Source organism: Diabrotica virgifera, chromosome 6 (assembly GCF_917563875.1).
Source record: "Diabrotica virgifera virgifera chromosome 6, PGI_DIABVI_V3a".
In the NCBI taxonomy this organism is placed as follows: domain Eukaryota; kingdom Metazoa; phylum Arthropoda; class Insecta; order Coleoptera; family Chrysomelidae; genus Diabrotica; species Diabrotica virgifera.
Window position 1 is genome coordinate 11,302,820 of NC_065448.1, and position 18,219 is coordinate 11,321,038.

An 18,219-nucleotide genomic window follows, 5' to 3' on the forward strand; every position below is an offset into this window, starting at 1 on the left:
GCTGAATATCATGTATTTTTTTGTTTTTCTGTTAGACAAAAATTGATTAAGATTTGGTGTTTCTAAATTTGCATACATTCGTGATCAGTGACTGGTTCAACCCGTTTTAACTACAGACCTTTCAATAATAAGGACTTTGAACCGATGAAACTTACAGATCATATAAACAATACATACACGAGTCAAGAAACTTGTGAAGTCGTAATGATTAAGTTCGTTTAAGATACTAATTAAGGGGTGATTTTCTCGATTTTTTTACCAAAACAAAAAGGGACCAACTTTATTTTGAGCGTAACTTGTTTACTTTTGATGCAGGAAATTTTTTTATAAAACAAAAATGAAGCTTTTTAAACAGTTTAAATAAGTTTTAATGAGTTTTTCCCGAAATGTGCTTCATTTCTGGTTATTTCACGTTAAAATATTCTATCTGGAATGTGATGAATATGAACCTATTTTTCATTAGCTATAACTCTGCTTCTACTAGGTATAGAGACGTGGTATATAGACCATTTTTTTAAATTTTTTACAGGCTATATTTTTGCTACGAATGTTTTTTCGACAAAATACTTACTATTTGAGTTATTTGCGAAAAACCGTCTAAAAGCGTGGTTATTTTGTTGAAAAAATGAACATATTCACTGCCAAATAACTCGAAAAGTATTGACTTATTGAAAAAACTCTATAGAACAAAAGTTACTTAAAATTAGTCAGTTTATCCATTTCCTGACTTATTTGGACGAATATTTTTTCACCCCCAAGAGGGGGTGAAAACCACCCCCAGGGCAAAAGCACATATCGGCGCAATATCACTTTTTTTCTTTGACTTGTTAGCTATGTGTATGCCAAATTTCATGTTAATCCAAGCGGTTCTTTAAAATTTAGAGGTTTTGCAATATTTTACCGTTAAAGAACGGACTAATACAAAAAATGCATTCTTAAAGTGCATCTCAAACAGACAATAAAAAAATTCAGAACTCATCAATTATTATCGGCGGAAATGAGTTCAATTTTGTTACTCGAGGGTTTTTGGGGTCGTTGAGAACGAATATGACGTCAAAAGTGGTCTCCGGAGTACCTAGTGCCCAGGGTACCTACTGTGTACCTCGTCTTGTGAAGTTTTCGGCAAAAAATTAGTCAAAAATCATTACTCGGGGGTTTTTGGGGCCGCTAACGACGAATATGACATCGGAAGTGATTTTTGGGAGTACCTGGTGCCCAGGGTACCTACTGTTTACCTTTCTTGTGGAGTTTTCGGCAAAAAATTTATTTAAAAATTAGTCAAAAATAATTACTCGGGTGTTTTTGGGGTCGCTAACGACGAATATGACATCGGAAGCGATCTCCGGAATACCTGGTGCCCAGGGTATCTACTTGTTATGGAGTTTTCAGTAAACTCATTAAAAAAATTAGCCAAAAATCATTACTTGGGGGTTTTTTGGTCGCTGACGACGAATATTACATCGGAAGTGATCTACGGAGTACCTGGTACCCAGGGTACCTACTTCTTATGGAGTTTTCAGCAAATTCATTAAAAAATTAGCCAAAAATCATTACTCGGGGGGTTTTTGGGTCGCTGACGACGAATATGACATCGGAAGTGATCTACGGAGTACCTGGTACCCAGGGTACCTACTGTTTACCTCGTTTTCTGGAGTTTTCGGCAAATTCATTAAAAAACTGGTCAAAAATCATTAGTCACGAGATAAACATTAGGTACCCTGGGCACCAGGTACACCGGAGATCACTTCCGATGCCATATTCGTCGTCAAAGACCCCAAAAACCCCTGAGTAATGAATTTTGACTAATTTTTTAATGAATATGCCAAAAACTCCAGAAAACGAAGTAAACAGTAGGTACCCTGGATACCAAGTACTCCGTAGAGCACTTCCGATGTCATATTTGTCGTCAGCGACTCAAAATCCCCCGAGTAACTATTTTTGGCTATTTTTTAATGAATTTGCCGAAAACTCCCTGGAGATCGCTTCCGATGTCATATTCGTCGTTAGCGCCCCCAAAAACCCCGAGTAATTATTTTTGACTAATTTTTTAATCAATTTTTTGCCGAAAACTCCACAAGACGAGGTAAACAGTAGGTACCCTGGGCACCAGGTACTCCGGAAATTACTTCCCATGTCATAATCGTCGTTAGCGGCCCCAAAAACACCCGAGTAATGATTTTTGACTAATTTTTAATAAATTTGCCGAAAACTCCACACGATAGGAACACAGTAGGTATCCTGGGCACCAGGTACTCCAGAGATCACTTTTGACGTCATATTCGTTTTCAGCGACCCCAAAAACCTCCGAGTAACAAAATTGAACTCATTTCCGCCGATAATTGACGAGTTCTGAATTTTTTTTTATTGTCTGTTTGAGATGCACTTTAAGAATGCATTTTTTGTATGCAGTTTTTCAATATTATATCATGGCTCCGGTTCACAAAGTTTCCTGGCGCATTCACGAATCGAATGCAAAAAGAATTATTAAGATCCGTCTTGTCCTTTTTTTTTTCGGAGGTTCAGTACTTTATTGCTTCGACTAAATGTTCGCTACCTTGTATCTCTGTGGTATATCTGTACTTCTAGCTCTACCCATAGTGTTTTACCATCGATTTTTCCAAGGGTTTTCACAGAGCTGTACGGTACATATTTTCAATATGATGCAAGTCTTCGAAATGCCGCCCCCTAAATATTATTGAAACAATACTAGTAATTATTTTTATTAAATGAAATTACACAAAATGAACGAAAACTTTTATTTTAAAAACAAAACATACTTTAAATTAAATGAAATATGTATTAACATTAAATAACATTTATGAAAATTACAATTTTATCCTTTTGATTTTAATTTTGGCAAACTCGTCAATCAGATTGGTGTAGTCTAAAGTAGCAGCTAGTGAGAACTCTATCGAAATAAGTGCTAATTTTTTTAGTTTTGTTTGTCTTATGGAGCTTTGTAAATAGTTTTTAATCATTTTTAATTTTGAAAAACTTCTTTCCCCAAGCTACTGAGACAGAGAGTGTTAATAAAATTCTTAATGCCGGTACTTTCTGCACCTCGCATGACAAAATTCCTCTAACCGGAGTTTAATCGGTACAGATAATACCGGCCCTTAGTGATACAACTATATTTGGGTATAAAGAAATTAAGTTATTTTGGCACAAATAGTTCAAAACCTCTAAAGGTTTCATGGAGTATGGTATCATTTGGGATAAATCATGCAATAATTCCACTAGAAAATCATTTGCCTCTATATCCTATTCTTTTTCTATGAAAAGTATTGAATGCAGATTTTCTAGTATTTTATCATCTTTCGAACATACATATTAATGACCACAACTTCGAAGTAGTAAAAGAGTTTAAATATCTAGGGGTGGTAATCACAGATGACAAGCACATATAAAAAGAGGTCTCAGCAAGAATAGCTGCGTGGAATAGAGCATTATATTCCCTATCGTCATTATTAAGACCTAAGCTTTTAAAAAGATAATCTAAATTACGGCTTACAGCCAATTATTCGCCCTACATGGACTCTACATCAGCGGGAAATAAATAAGCTGCTGGTATTTGTAAGCGAAGTTCTCAGAATAATATTTGCCCTCAAAGAGATTAATTGACAGAAGAGTGGAGAATGCGCCGCAGAGCTGAATTGGTGACTGTGTATGACACTTACTAAAAACATCGTCAGACATATATAAACGCTAAGAGAAGATGGGCAGGTCATGTGGTAGATCAGAAGAAGACAGAGTGTTAAAGACAGTGTTTTTGAGAGACGATAGGATAGAAGATCAGTAGGCCGTCCCAGAAAAAAATGGAAGGATGATGAAGAATCGAACTATCCTTATCCTGAATTAGTAAAGGCTGCTCTAGAATTATTTGCATATTTGAAACAACGATGTGAACACTTGTTTTTACACTTTTAGGTAATTGTTTAATTGAGGCTCGCGAAAAATTTCAAATTTTAAAAATGGCTCGGACTATCAAGGAGCTTGGCTACCCCTCTAGTAGTACTTAACGGTTTTAGCGTTTGTTGTGAAATGTTTTTTCAGAACTTCCCAACGCTTTGTAAAACCAGAAAAAAAGTGTACAGTTCTTGTATAATACAAAAAAAGTTGTCGTTTCTGTAGAAGATGCTGCGTCATTTATGACTAAGGTGGCATGCTCAGGGCACGTAAAACGCCCTCGGATATTTTTCAAATATTCTGTTTTGCACACCCTTTCTTATTTCTTTCATATTAACCCCGTTATCATAGCCTTGTCCTCTGAGCCGTTTTAAATCAAGAACTAATTTTTCCAAATTTGTCAAAATAAGTTCTGTTAAACCTTCACTAGTTAAATATTTTCGGCTGACACTTGGTCCTCTATATATTTTTTATTATTGAATGGCTCAATTTGTATTTGGTGTTACTGATTATGCCGCCCCCTTGTGATGCCGCCTGATGCGGCTGCCTCACCGCATCATAGCACCGCACGGCCCTGGGTTTTCATCTCTGCTGTATATAGCATTACCTACTTTTGTCCTCTCTGTATCAGGTCTATAGGCTCTCTGAACATAGGTACATAGGCCTCCTCTTCTTGTTTCCAACCCCGTCTACCTGCGCCACTCTCATCCTGAAATGATCAATAGAGATAAATAAAAGCCATTTATAATAAAATTAGGTATTTTATTGGGCTAACAATATAATAGCACTGGTAAACATATAATAATTTATACATAAAAATTACATTGATAGAAAACATCAAAAAGTGTACATAATACTTGAATATTTTGTAGTTTCTTTACACATGATCTTAATTCGAGACTTTGAAATTTGAAGAAAGACTTTTACAATGTTAAGAAGAAGAAGTTTCACAGATTTGATAAAAATATGAATACAGTAAAACCTCCGTTAACCGAAACGCTTTTAACCGAAATATCGTTTAACCGAAATGGCTGACAGTTTCAATAATTTCGTCAATAAAAAGTAAATTAAAATAAAAAAAAAACAATAAAATTAAGGAAAATGAACATGTTTAGAGTGTTTTTTAAAGATATCTCTATTTTCTTTTGTGTTTTCCTTTGACAACGATGTTTTGCAGCTGTAGTTCTCCAATACTATGTAATTGGATACAAGAAGAATACAAAAAACAATGCCATTTTAACCGAAACGGCACCCCCCAAAATATTTCGGTTAACGGAGGTTTTACTGTAAAGCCAATTTTAACATGGGAAATCAAAGATATGAAATTACCTTTTAAATAAGGTCATACGTTAAAAATTATTAAGAATAATAAAACAAAATATACAAAAGTTGAATGGGTTGCATATGTGAGTTCATTTTGAATGACGTAAAAGACAGACGTACTCGCAATCATTAATTTATTGTTTTACTCCGAAGACCGGTTTCGCTCTCCCAAATATACAGAGCATCATCAGGTCAATGGTTACAAGTAAACTAAATGCTAAAATAAAATAGAACTGCTAAAACTGTAAACAAATAAATAACCAGAGTTATAACATTGTCTGGTTGTTATCTGGGCCCTCAATCTAATTCAAATTTCGACTTAAAACAGGTCGCAATCAATATGGCGACGTTAAAATGCGACTATGCGATACTTGTGGATTTCAGTTGAACTAACTAAAGGACGTCATGAAATTTCGATAGGTCGCAATTGATTTCGACTCCTCAAAAGTGGTTGAAATTATAATTTCGAGTCGAAATTATTGTGACACGGACATGAATGAATGGTCGAAAGCGAGGTTAGGTTTAGTTTAGGAGATGTGTTTTGTTTGTTTCTTGCAAGGAAAACTAAAGCAAAAGGTATTAATATGGCAGAGTTTTATGGAAATTTGCTGGTTTTAGAGGAATTAGATATAATAGTATTAAGTTAGAAATATAATAATCGAGAACGTCCACAACGTGAATTATCAACTCAATGAAAGATGTAAGGTAATAATCTGGGAAAATTAGTATAAAACAAGGAAAATTATGTACCAGCTATTTTATTGCTTTACATGCTGGAATCAAATCTTAATATTTCATATATTAGTAATATAGCTATGCAAAGTCCGCAGAAAGTGTGCTATTTGGTTCATAAAGAAATTAGCGCTCCGAAATCTTTTTTAAATTATTGCTTTGTAACTCAGAAGATTTTAACGTAAACCAAAAACACTCACATAAAAATTCACTGTAATTAAATTCTGCACATAGATTTTTTTTTCGATTTCCTTCTGTGGAAATTTTTCTCGGAAAATACGGGTTTTCCAAACAAAATCTTTAATTTTCAAATAAAATTTTAGGGAAGTAATTATTTATCAATAATTAAATAACTTGGTGACATATAAATCTTTTTTGTTATGAGTGTCTTGAAGATATGAAAATTTGTATGTACAAAGAGGACCGGAATAAAAAGGTAATGGTTCAAAGATTGAAATCCTGTTGTCTATAACTCTGTCGCAAATGCCGGTCAAATTTGACCGGTTATTCCTGGAACCACTCTTCGCAAATTCATTTTTTTTTCTTTTTCTTTAAAAAGGGCACAGAAGCCGTGCACTTTTCAGCAGCGTTAACTTAATTTAATTTAATCTAATATTTTCTGAGGGGTTATATTTGTTTATAAGCCAAAAAATTGTTTCTTTATAACATTCCTGAGACCGCTCAAATAGTCCAATTTCAATTCTGTAAAGTAGGTTGAATAGGTATACAGTAGAACCCCGGTCAACCGAAATCGGGTTAACCGGAACCCGGGTCAACCGGAACGTAAATATTAAGTTGTTCAGTTTATACAGTACATACTCTAGTAGCCTACTATGTATTTACAAATCCATTATTGTATTTTAAATATTTTGTATAGCTGTAATAAAATACTGTATTACTGTACTGTACATACTACAGTAGTATATATAGACATTGTTTGTAAATTCATTTTCCCTATACGCCGTGTTATTAGGCTATTTTTAGCATATGACGGCTAAACCGAAAAATTGGTTATCCGAAACGACTCTCCCCCCTTTATTTCGGTTAACCGGGGTTCTACTGTAGTGCTTTTTTATACGAAAATCATAGTTATTCTGGTGTATCATAATCTTTCTGGTTATTATTTCGACCGAAATTTTTTAATTAACATTTTAATTATTGCTAAACTATTGGTTAGATTGTCGCCGGCACGGCGTCTTGATATATAATCTACTATAAAAAATCTTCAATGTCACAAATTTATTTAATTATTGATAAATAATTACTTCCCTAAAATTTTAATTGAAAATTGCAGGTTTTTTTGGGAAGACTCGGATTTTACGAGGAAAATTTTTGTTGAAGGAAGTCGAAACAAAAAACTTTGTGCAGAATTAAATTGCGGTGAATTTTTATTTGAGTGTTTTTGGTTTAAAGGAAAAATCTTAGGAGTTACAGAGCAATAATTGAAGAAAAAAGAAGACTTAGGAGTGCTAATTTGTTTATAAATAAAATAACACACTTTCTGCGGACTTTTCATACCCTATATTACTAATATTATGCAATATTAAGATTCGATTTTAGCAATAAAATAGCTGGTAAATAACTTTTCCCAAAAATGACATTTTTTCGATAATTTGCCAGACTATCAACAAACGGTGGTTGCATAGCCAATAAATCCAATAAACAGGAGGACCAACCCAAATTCTGAGCAGTGTCAAAATGATAACGTTAATATCCCCAGTTAGAACTAATATCGAAATGAATACGAATCGCTATAAATTGCGACCGTCATGGCGGGGCGGAGTCGAAATTAAATTGCGACCTCGAAATGAATTATAATCAGGCCCCTGATTGATCTTATAGTATTTGATAACAACCAGACAATGTTCTAACTCTGGTTTTTTATATTATGTAGCATTTAGTTTACTTGTAACCGTTGACCTGATGATGCTCTGAATATTTTAGAGAGCGAAACTGGTCGTCAGACTAAAACAATAAATGATTGTGAGTACGTCTCTCTTTTACTTCATTCAAAATATACACATTTAAGCACACACTAAATATGTACTTTTCCAAATAATTTGTAATGAGTAATGACCTATACTTATTGATTTTGTACTCGTGAGAACATTTTTCTTATCTGAAGTAAATTTGTCAGGTTCATGTTTATTTTGTTTAACCGGAATATCTTTTATTTAATTGCACTAATTAACTTGTTGGAAATAACGATATCTTATCAAGAAAGTATAATTGTGTGTTTTGACACTTTTGTCGGGATCAACAATTTTGGTAACCTTGTTCTGAATTTGGCATTTCTTCGAAAATAAACATTACATCAGTTTCACAAAATTTCATCTTTGTAGATTAGTTTCACAAAGATCCCACGGTTCTTTATCGTGGAATAATTTTAAAACATTTAGATACAGGACGTTTACTTTTTAATTAGATATACCACATTGAAGGAAGCATTAAAATCGGCAACATTGCTTATTATTCCACTATAGTATCGATGCGTAATCGTGCATCGGCAGATTCAAACAAACACTTTTAAGTTCTGAAATTGTTAATTTACAAGGAGTAGATAACGTAATACCATTGTTAAATTACCGGCAAAGGGTTAAATAAAGCGGCTTCTCAAATTTCATTTATTAAATACCAAACATTTAAAATTGTATTTTAACTGTTTACACCAGGGAAATAAGGCAAAAATATACCATGTTCGGGACACTTGAGCAGCCAGGTTGCAAATGGGTTTTTTGGGTACTATACAGGGTGTTTCATTAATAATTGTCCATATAGTAACTGGAGAAACCTTAGCATAAAGTATGAAGATTTAACCTAAAACACTTAAATAAAATGTGGTTCCTTACTGAGTTACAGGGTGTTTTATCTAAAAATTTAAAAACTATTTTTGCTCAGAATTTTAAAACTATTCGACGTATCCTTTTCATACTTGGCAGGAAGTATAGGTATTGTACAAACTACTAAATTATGTTAATCAAACGTTTCTGGCTATTATCAGAGGCGTACGACGGGGGAAAGTGAGTGGTTGACCCTTTCCAAATTCTACGCCACTGGCGAAATTGCTATTTTAGTTCAATTTTTGGATTCTCCAATGCTTTCTATGAAAATAATATGCTCTTCATTTGTAACGATAAAGTCATTAGTTTTCGAGATCTTTGAAGTTAAAAATGAAATAACACGGTTATTTTGATCAGTGTTTTGTGTCGCTTCATTTTTAATTTCAAATACATATCTCGAAAACTAATCATTTTATCGTTACGAATGAACAGTATATTATTTACATAAAAAGTATTGCAAAATCAAAAAATTACACTAAAATAGCAATTTCGTCAGTGGCGTAGAATTTGGTAAGAGTCGACCAGCCACTATCCCCTGTCGTACGCCTCTGGTAGTAGCTAGAAACGTTTATTTATCTTAATTTAGTAGGATCTACAGTACCTACACTTTCTGCCAAGTATGATAAGGATACGCCAAATAGTTTTAAAGTACTGGGTACAAATAATTTTTAAATTTTAATCATATGAATCATTCATAAATTAATCAAAATAACTGTGCCGTTTTATATTTAACTTCTAATATCTCGAAAACTAATGACTTAATCGTTACCAATGAAGAGTATATTATTTACGTAGAAAGTATTGGAGAATTTAAAAATGGCACTAAAATAGTAATTCATCCAGTGGCGTAGAATTTGAGAAGGGTCAACCATTCACCATCCCCTGTCGTGCGCCTCTGGTAGTAGCTAGAAACGTTTGTTTATCATAATTTAGTAGGGTGTCTAGTAGTCGTACTTTCTGCCAAGTATGAAAAGGATACTTTAAATAGTTTTAAAATGCTGAGCAAAAATAGTTTTTAAATTTTTAGATAAAACACCCTGTAACTCAGTAAGGAACCACATTTTATTTAAGTGTTTTAGGTTAAATCTTCGTATTTTGTGCTAAGGTTTCTCCAGTTACTATATGGACAATTATTAATGAAACACCCTGTATACCTAATACATTATAAATACAAAAATGCCCGTTACAGTTTGGACGAGAAATTTAGTTATTAACAAATAAGGGTCAAAAATGAGAGTTTTTTCGTTTAAATCGCTACAGGTAAAAATAGGGTAATTAAATGTCTTATTTATAATATTTTTCTTTTAGTAGATGAGCCAAGGTTTAAAATAGCGTTTTTTGAATTTTGGTCCGATTATTTGTTGCTACGTATATTGCAAAATAAAACTAAAATTTTGAAAATAAAAAATTTGCTATAACTTTTGCGAAAATGAATTTAGGACTTTCATATTGCATGAAAAGTTGAGCCAAATAGTCCATACAATGCACAAAAAAATTTAAGACGATGCGTCAATTAGTTTAAATTTTATTCAATTTGTTTTTCCCAAGGAGCTTTTTTTTTCGCAATGTTATTGTTCAGAAAATAATAATGATACAGCAATTCTGTGAAAACAACATGAAAGAAGAATAGTCATATTTTCAACGGATTTAAAAAAATCATTAAAAGTCATTTTTATCACTCAGAAAACATTTTACTAAAATAGAGTCATTTTTGGCTTAAAAACAATTTGAATAACTTTGTTAATATTGACTGTAGGCTAAAACTACAATGGAATTTAAAAAACTGGTATTATTATACGAATTTTTAAAGAAAAACTTTTCGCCTAGGTTAATTAAGGTCAAAGTTAGCCACTTTTTTTATTTAATTGACGGCTACTTTGTTTATAACAATTAAGCAACCTAACTAGAGCAATTTTGAAGTTGAAGATATATAGGTTATGTGTAAAAGTTTGATTAAACTTTGAACCTCAACAGAGTGGTTAATAAAGCTTTAAAAATGGCGTCCGAACGGAACTAATTCGTGGTCGGTGGAGGGGAATTACTAAAATACGTGCACTCAAAAAACGAAACTAATTCTGCAAACATATGCTGCGATTAATATCGCTGGAACTTGTTGATGGATTTTGATCATAATTTTTTTAATTTGTATGTACTCGTAGTCTTATAGAGTACGTTATGTACACACAACCCCACCTAACATTACAAAATGTTAGGGGGAACTCCCATTATCACTCAGGGATATTAAAAATAGATTACGACCGATTCTAAGACCTACCAAATATACATATATAATTTCATAAAAATCGGTCAAGCGGTCTCGAAGGAGTATGGAAACTAACACTGTGACAGGAGAATTTTATAGATGTAAATATATAGATGGCTAATAACAAATAGGGGTTGGTGATACAAGAGTGAAAATTAAGGGTTGTATGTATTTTATAATTCTACATCATATAAAATTAAGATAGATAATTTTGTCCAAAAAAATTAAAAAAAATGTCAGGGGGGCTTATAACTTATGCGTATAAAAAATAGATTAAAACCTCTTCAACGTCCTACAGAATAAACGTGTAAAATTTTATAACAATCGGCCAAGCCGTTTCGGAGTAGTATGGTAACTAACACTGTTACAGGAGATTTTGATGTATATAGAAGTAACTGCGAATTAAATAATAAAAGTGGCTAACTTTGAACCTAATTAACCTAGGCAAAAAGTTTTTTTTTCTGAAAATTCGTATAAAAATACCAGCTTTTGAAATCCTACAGTAGATTTACTCTATAGTCAATATTAACAAAGTTATTCAAATTGTTTAGAAGCCAAAAATGAACTTTTTTCGGAGTGATAAAAACGACTTTTTAATGATTTTTTTTTCAATACTTTAAAAATATAACTATTATTCTTGCATGTGGTTTCGACAGAATTGCTATGTCATTATTATTTTCTGAACAATTACATTGCGAAAAAAAAAGCTCTTTGCGATAAACAAATTGAATAAAATTTAAACTAATTGACGAATCGTCTTAAAATTGTTTGTGAATTATATGGAATGTTTAACTCAACTTTTCGTGCAATATGAAAATCTTAAGGCCATTTTCGCAAAAGTTATAGCACATTTTTTATTTTTGAAATTCTAGTCTTATTTTGCACTTTCCGAAACAAAAAAGGATCGGACGAAAATTCAAAAAGTGCCATTTTAAACCTTGGCTCATCTACAAAAAGAAGAATATTATAAATAAGATGTTTAATTACCCTATTTTTACCTGTAGCGACTTAAACGAAAAAAAGCTACCATTTTTGGCCCTTATTTGTTAATAACTAAGTTTCTCGTCCGAACTGTGACGGGCATTTTTGTATTTATAATGTATTAGGTATATAGTACCCAAAAAATCCATTTGCAACCTGGCTGCTCAAGTGCCCCGAAAAAAACCTTATTTCTCTGGACTAGTTAAAGATGTTCAACATTTATCTACTCGTTCCGATAGTCACAGTATGTTATTAATCACTTTATTAATTTTTCTCTTATCTCAATTATTCGTTTTTATTGCATAGTACGTAAATTATTGTAATCACTGAATACAGAGTTAAAAAAATCCTATTAATTTAATTAATAAATAATGTAAGCAATTAACAAGTCAGGATTTTTAAAAGAATATTAAAAAACTAAAGAAATAGTAACCTATATTCTGAAGATGAAACTGCTACTTTATGACTATGCCGCCTACCCTCTTAATGTTTATAAATACATCATGTCTATAAATTATAATAATAACCCAGAGCTGATTGAATTTGGGAAGCCGGCAATGGAATTGATACTCAATGACTACAATCATGCCGCCGACACTTTTAATGTTTACATGTCTATAAATTAAAATTTATAATAATACCGCATATATAGGGTGTCAATTTAAAAAGTTGCCACCCCTATAATTTGGTCCCTATAGGAAATCTAAAAATATACAAAAGACGTCAAATTTATTTGTGAAGGGGACATTTTACAGACCAGTTTTCAACTAAATTACACTCATCCTCTAGAGGGGGCAGACACAACCCCCAAAATCTTTAATGGAAAGGGGGGTTGAGTGATACCTCATTTTAAAGGTCGTTCGATTACCTTTTCAAAAATACCACATACATTATATTTCTTTTCAGTAATTTTAATTTTTTTATAATTAATTTTAATAATTAAATATCGAGTTCAGAACTCCAAAAATTTTTTTGGAGTATTGAAGTCCAAATTGAATTTTTTTTGGGTGTTGAAGTATTTATAGTATTTTTTTGAAGTATTTTTGGAAAAATCAAGTAAAACCGTAAAGATATTAAGTATCGAGTTCAGAACTCCAAAATTTTTTAGAGTATTGAGTCCAAGATTTTTCCAAAAGTACTAAAAAGAAATATAAGGCATGTGGTATTTTTGAAAAGGTAATTTAATGACCTTCAAAATGAGGTATCACTTAACCCCCCTTTCCATTAAAGATTTTGGGGGTTGTGTCCGTCCCCGCTATAGGGTTGGTGTAATTTAGTTGAAAACTGGTCTACAAAATGTCCCCCTCACAAACAAATTTGACGTGTTTTGCATATTTTTAGATTTTCTATAGGGACCAAATTATAGGGGGTGGCAACTTTTCAAATTGACACACTGTATGTAGCTTATTGCATATGGTAAGCCGGCAGTATTGCCATTTTAAGTCCCTATATCTAATCTAAAAGTAAACGTAGTATATTATAAATTTAGTCGTTCTAAAAATCTTTCCTCAATCTCAAAAATCTAAGCTCACTTACCGAATATACCGCGTTTTTTACTTTTCGCGACACTATTACCATTTTGCACATCACTCATTTCTGGCACAGTCTCTTTGTTTTGTCGGAAATACACTTTTTTATCCATAGGAACAGGAGGAAGGGGCCTGGAAGGGGCAACATCTCTATGTACAGGAATCACATGGTTGGGATATCTGTTATCCACGTTTTGGTACCGCTTGTACATGTCATTGGCACTTGCGGTTAGTCTAGAATTACGCACAAAGTTCTGAGGAGGGGGATGGGAAGGTGGTACAGGCTGGAGCTGCCCCAGCATCACCCCAGATCTTCGTACGTTCAAAGAGGGGCTGTTTTGATCGTGTATCTGGCCATACATGTCGCAAACTTTGTCCCTGACTGTAATTTGTCTAGGTACTCCCCTAGAATAACCATATACAGGCTCGACAATGCTTTGTCTTGAGGCGTACACAACATTCTGCTGATCATTAGGTACATAGCCTCCCATATAACCATAAATGTCATCTTTGATAAATATCTGTCTTCGTTGCTGTATTTGTGGCTTAGGAATATACGTCTGCGAATTATCGAAAGACATTCTCCTGGAAACTCGTTGATGTTGGCCATATATTGGCTCCACCAGCTGTACTGAATTATACCTGGTAAGATGGGCAGGTTCTTCAGGAATATTATCTCTTACAGGACCTCTGTATCCATAAGTTGGTTCCTGGTGCACCTGCCTCGAGAAATTTTGATAATAAGGAGGATCTTGTCGTACAGTTTGGTTACTGTACGGTCTATTTGCATATCCGTAGATCTCTTTCCCGTCTACGATAAGTTTACTAGTTTGTTGTGGGTTTGGCAAGAATACGTCGTCGTCTATACTGTCAAGTCTTCTAGCTTCCTCTTTCCGCTGTGGCGGATTTTGAGTATAACCATTCTTTGTAGGCCAAACATCAGCAGCACCATTACCAAAACTAACTTTCTTATATTGCTGATCATCCATTAACTCCCTTGAAGGAGTCGTAAGGCTGCCTCTCTTGAAAATTGGTCTATAAAGAGCGTTATCACCTCTTTGCACCACATCTACAGTTCTTCTTTCAGGGGCGTTTCTCCTAAACTGTTGTGGATACTGATTCTGGTAGTGTTGATTAACAACAGCTCTACCTTCTGGAATAGGAGTAGGTTGAAACCTACCGTAAGTCTCGACTTCTACTACCGGTATCTGCGATTTCGGCTCTCTTGGTAAACTAAGGCTTCTCCTACCATTTCTTTGAGATGGTGAAGAGCTTCTCGACCTTCTAAAGCTGATAGGATCTTCGGCATAACCGAAGGGCATCACCTGCATTTGATAGTAATACAAATCTACGTTCTCCTGCTCTTTTAACTTCTTAATTTCTTTCCAGTAGTAAGCCTCTACGCTCTTTCTCATTTCTTCTTTTATCGGCGAATGTTTGTTTGATGGTGGCTGTCGCATTTCAACGGGAGTGGATGACCTGGAGCTGCCTTGCCTTACGGAAGAAAGGTCTGGATTAGCTAGAATCATGCTGGGAGTGGGGGATCTCATTGTACTGTTCAACAGTTTTTCTTGTGAACCTAGTCTATTTCTCATATCGTAAACGGGAGATCCTTGGACATTTCTCACGTCATAACCAGGAGATCCTTGAAGATTCCTGACATCATAAACGGGAGAACTTTGAACATTTCTCTGGATCACAAGATGATCAGGGGTTGCTCGATGTACCAGCCTCTCCTGCGATCCAATATTCATATTTCTGTTGTCGTAATTAGGAGAAATTTGATTGGCTCTTGGCATAACTGGTTCTGGTGATTTTACGGATAGTTTTTCTTGGGAACTGATCAGTCGCATTCTATTTTCGTAGTTTGGTGAATAATGGCCACCTTTTTGCAGATCCAAAAGTCTCTCCTGTGAACCAACAATCGCATTAACAGTCCTGTTATCAAAATTTGGGGATCTTTGGTTATTTCTTTGGATATTCACATATTCTGATGGCCTCGGTTCTTGTGATTTAGCATAAATCATCATATTATTCTTATTTTCATAGTTAGGGGATAATTGGTTATTCCTAACATATTCAGGTATTCTCGATATAGGAGGTTTGCTGGTGACAACGAAATTACTTCTTACATTATCATTTCTTTGAACGCCAATATTGTCTGGGTAATCAATACTGATCTCTAACTTCTGATGACTCGAGTTGAGTTGACTATTTTTCTTTTTTGTTGGAGTTGGAGATCGGGAGCCCCTTAACAGCTCTGTAGCTATCAGCTTTTCAGCACTAACGTGATGTTGAGGTATAGGAGACCTCATTCGAGGTGACATAGGACCAATATCTCTATTTGGTGGCAGTCTTAGCTTCGTCTGTTCCAACGAAGGTGATCTGGGTGGCTTCTGAACTAAGTTATATTGAACTGAAGCCTCCTTTTTAACCTCCAGACTGTCCAGAACTGTACCATATGTATCGTTCAACGTAGGTTGGGGGAATGTTTTTGCTTTGGGCGAAGAGATAGATTTTGGAAGGGGTAATTGCGGTTTGGGACTAATTTTTGGTTTGGTCAAAGAGTTCTGGTAGGGATTGGGTAAAGGCCTCTCTGAGTTTATAGGAATCAAAGCTTTGGGATTCACTAATCGTACATCTTGGATCTGTCGCAGTTCTTGTGCTCTAGGTGGAGTGTTCCTATTGGTGTCTGCAAATCGAAGAGACTTGTAGGGACTTTCTGAATCACTACTATATTTTTTAAAGGAATTTTCCCGATCAGACTCCATGGTACTAGCTGAAGAACTAGTATCGATAAATTTGTTTATATTAGCTACCTTCTTGAAGTCCATTGGACCGGGGTTTGTTACTTTAACTGGCTGTTCCTTGTGTACAGGACTGTCAGGATTTTCGAAAGTTTGTTTTATATTGTTAAATTCTTTTACGTGTTGTTGTGCATATTTATGTTCCATTTCTTGTATTACTTTTAAAGGAGGAGGAGGAATTTTTTCTTCCATCTGTGGTATCCTAGTTGGCTTTGGAATAGAAGAATTGCCTCCGCTCTGTCTATAAGGCGACTGTCTGGTAAAGGCACTGGTCTCGTTTTGTAGATTTTCATTATTTACATTCTTTTTTTGTTGCAAACTCTCAGTTTCTTCTTTTTTCTTCTTTTCTTTGCTCCCAAATAACTTCCCAGAAAATATTTTCCGGAAACTGTTGGCGCGTTTCTTGTCTTTGGGCTTTCCAGAATCCATCGTGAACAAGTCTAATTCTTTTCCCAGCTTGTCTACAGTTTCTATCGATTCTGATCTTGTAACTACGGTGATGAATTCCCCAGAGCTAGAGCTGTTCTTTCTGAAAACTTCGTTAGAATTTTCATCCCTCTTCTTCGTCCTTCTATCCAGGTTTAGGCTGTTTCTGTACTTGTATTTCTCGTTGGTTTTCTTATTGGGCAAGATGATTTCGCTCTTCACACTTTGTCTTGGTTTGGCTAATGGAAGCTTGGACTTGTTTCTAATGAACTCCTGTTCTTGCTTGGTCAACTTAGGAGGTGGTACGTGCTTTAGTTTGGGTGTTTCTGCATCACTTTTGCCACTTTCGTTTTCTGAATTTTCGTATTTGGCTTTTATTGAGTCTAGTTGTCTCGTTGGTGACAGGGATCTATGCAGCTTCGCATAAGCAGTCTTGTTGATGATTTTTCTATCGGTTTCTGGGTCTCTTTGTAGTATTAGTAAGTCGTTATCGATTCTCACTTGTGTTGTGACTATTGTCGTAGTGGTTAGTGATTCTTCGATTGATTTGGTCGTGCTCGTTTCACAGCCGCTGTCTGTTTGGTTCGCTGAACTGTCCTGCGTGGATTTTTCTTCTTCGTTGACACTTTCAACGGCATTTTGTCGAACTAAGATGTCCATGCTGAAGATGGATGCAGTGTCTGACTGTTAGATTCTCCTGGAAAGAAAGAGAAACATATATTAGTGTCTTTTTGGTCTTTATCGCTTTATTAAATGTTCACAAAAACAAAATTCACGCAAATGAGGATTTGTTATGTTGGTATTGTTACGTTGTTAGATTACCATGATAATCTTGCGGTGGTTGAATGTCGAGTTGAGACACTGACTCTAACTTTATAACTTTATTTACGATTTACAACATCAATCAACAGAAGGTTACTAAGATGTTGTTTCGCGGGGTAGTCCTTTAGGACACCCTTCTCGCAGGACGGCTCACTAGCATAGTAACGATCTGAATAATAACAATACTACAATGAATCTATCTCAATCCCTCTGTGGGCTATTTATATCTCCTTATAATTTGAACTTTGAAAAGTAAAACTATACGTGATCGTCTACGAGGTTATACAAACAAAACTGTCTTAATCAGCCTTCGTTTTGTTTGCATATTTAGAAACAATATCTTTTGTAACAACTGAAATTATTTAAAATTATATACATCTTTTGATACATATTATATTATACAGTAAGGAGTTTTTTCCCTTGCTGTACAGATTGTTGCTTGAGTTATTGAGCTTGAATTATGGGTTAGCTAATTTATATCGATCATCTATGTACTCTATGTAGTCCTATCTGAGTACAGGAAACCAAGAATTTATTGAAATTTTTACCTAGGTAGTGAAATGCAATATTAGATTTCCCCTAGCCTTCCT

At 34.4% G+C, this 18,219-nt stretch overlaps 1 protein-coding gene across 5 annotated transcripts in view; it reads right to left on the minus strand.

Moving 5' to 3' along the window:
- Positions 1 to 4,647: 4,647 nt before the first annotated feature.
- The window catches only part of LOC114332380 (uncharacterized), a 141,138-nt gene continuing 127,566 nt past the window's right edge, over positions 4,648 to 18,219 (minus strand). For all 5 annotated transcript variants that reach the window (XM_028282170.2, XM_050653298.1, XM_028282177.2 and 2 more), the window contains exon 2: positions 4,648 to 17,504. In XM_028282170.2, the coding sequence (XP_028137971.2) occupies positions 13,574 to 17,467 (3,894 nt within the window). In that variant the 5' untranslated portion in view covers positions 17,468 to 17,504 and the 3' untranslated portion in view covers positions 4,648 to 13,573. The remainder of the gene's footprint in view (positions 17,505 to 18,219) is intronic.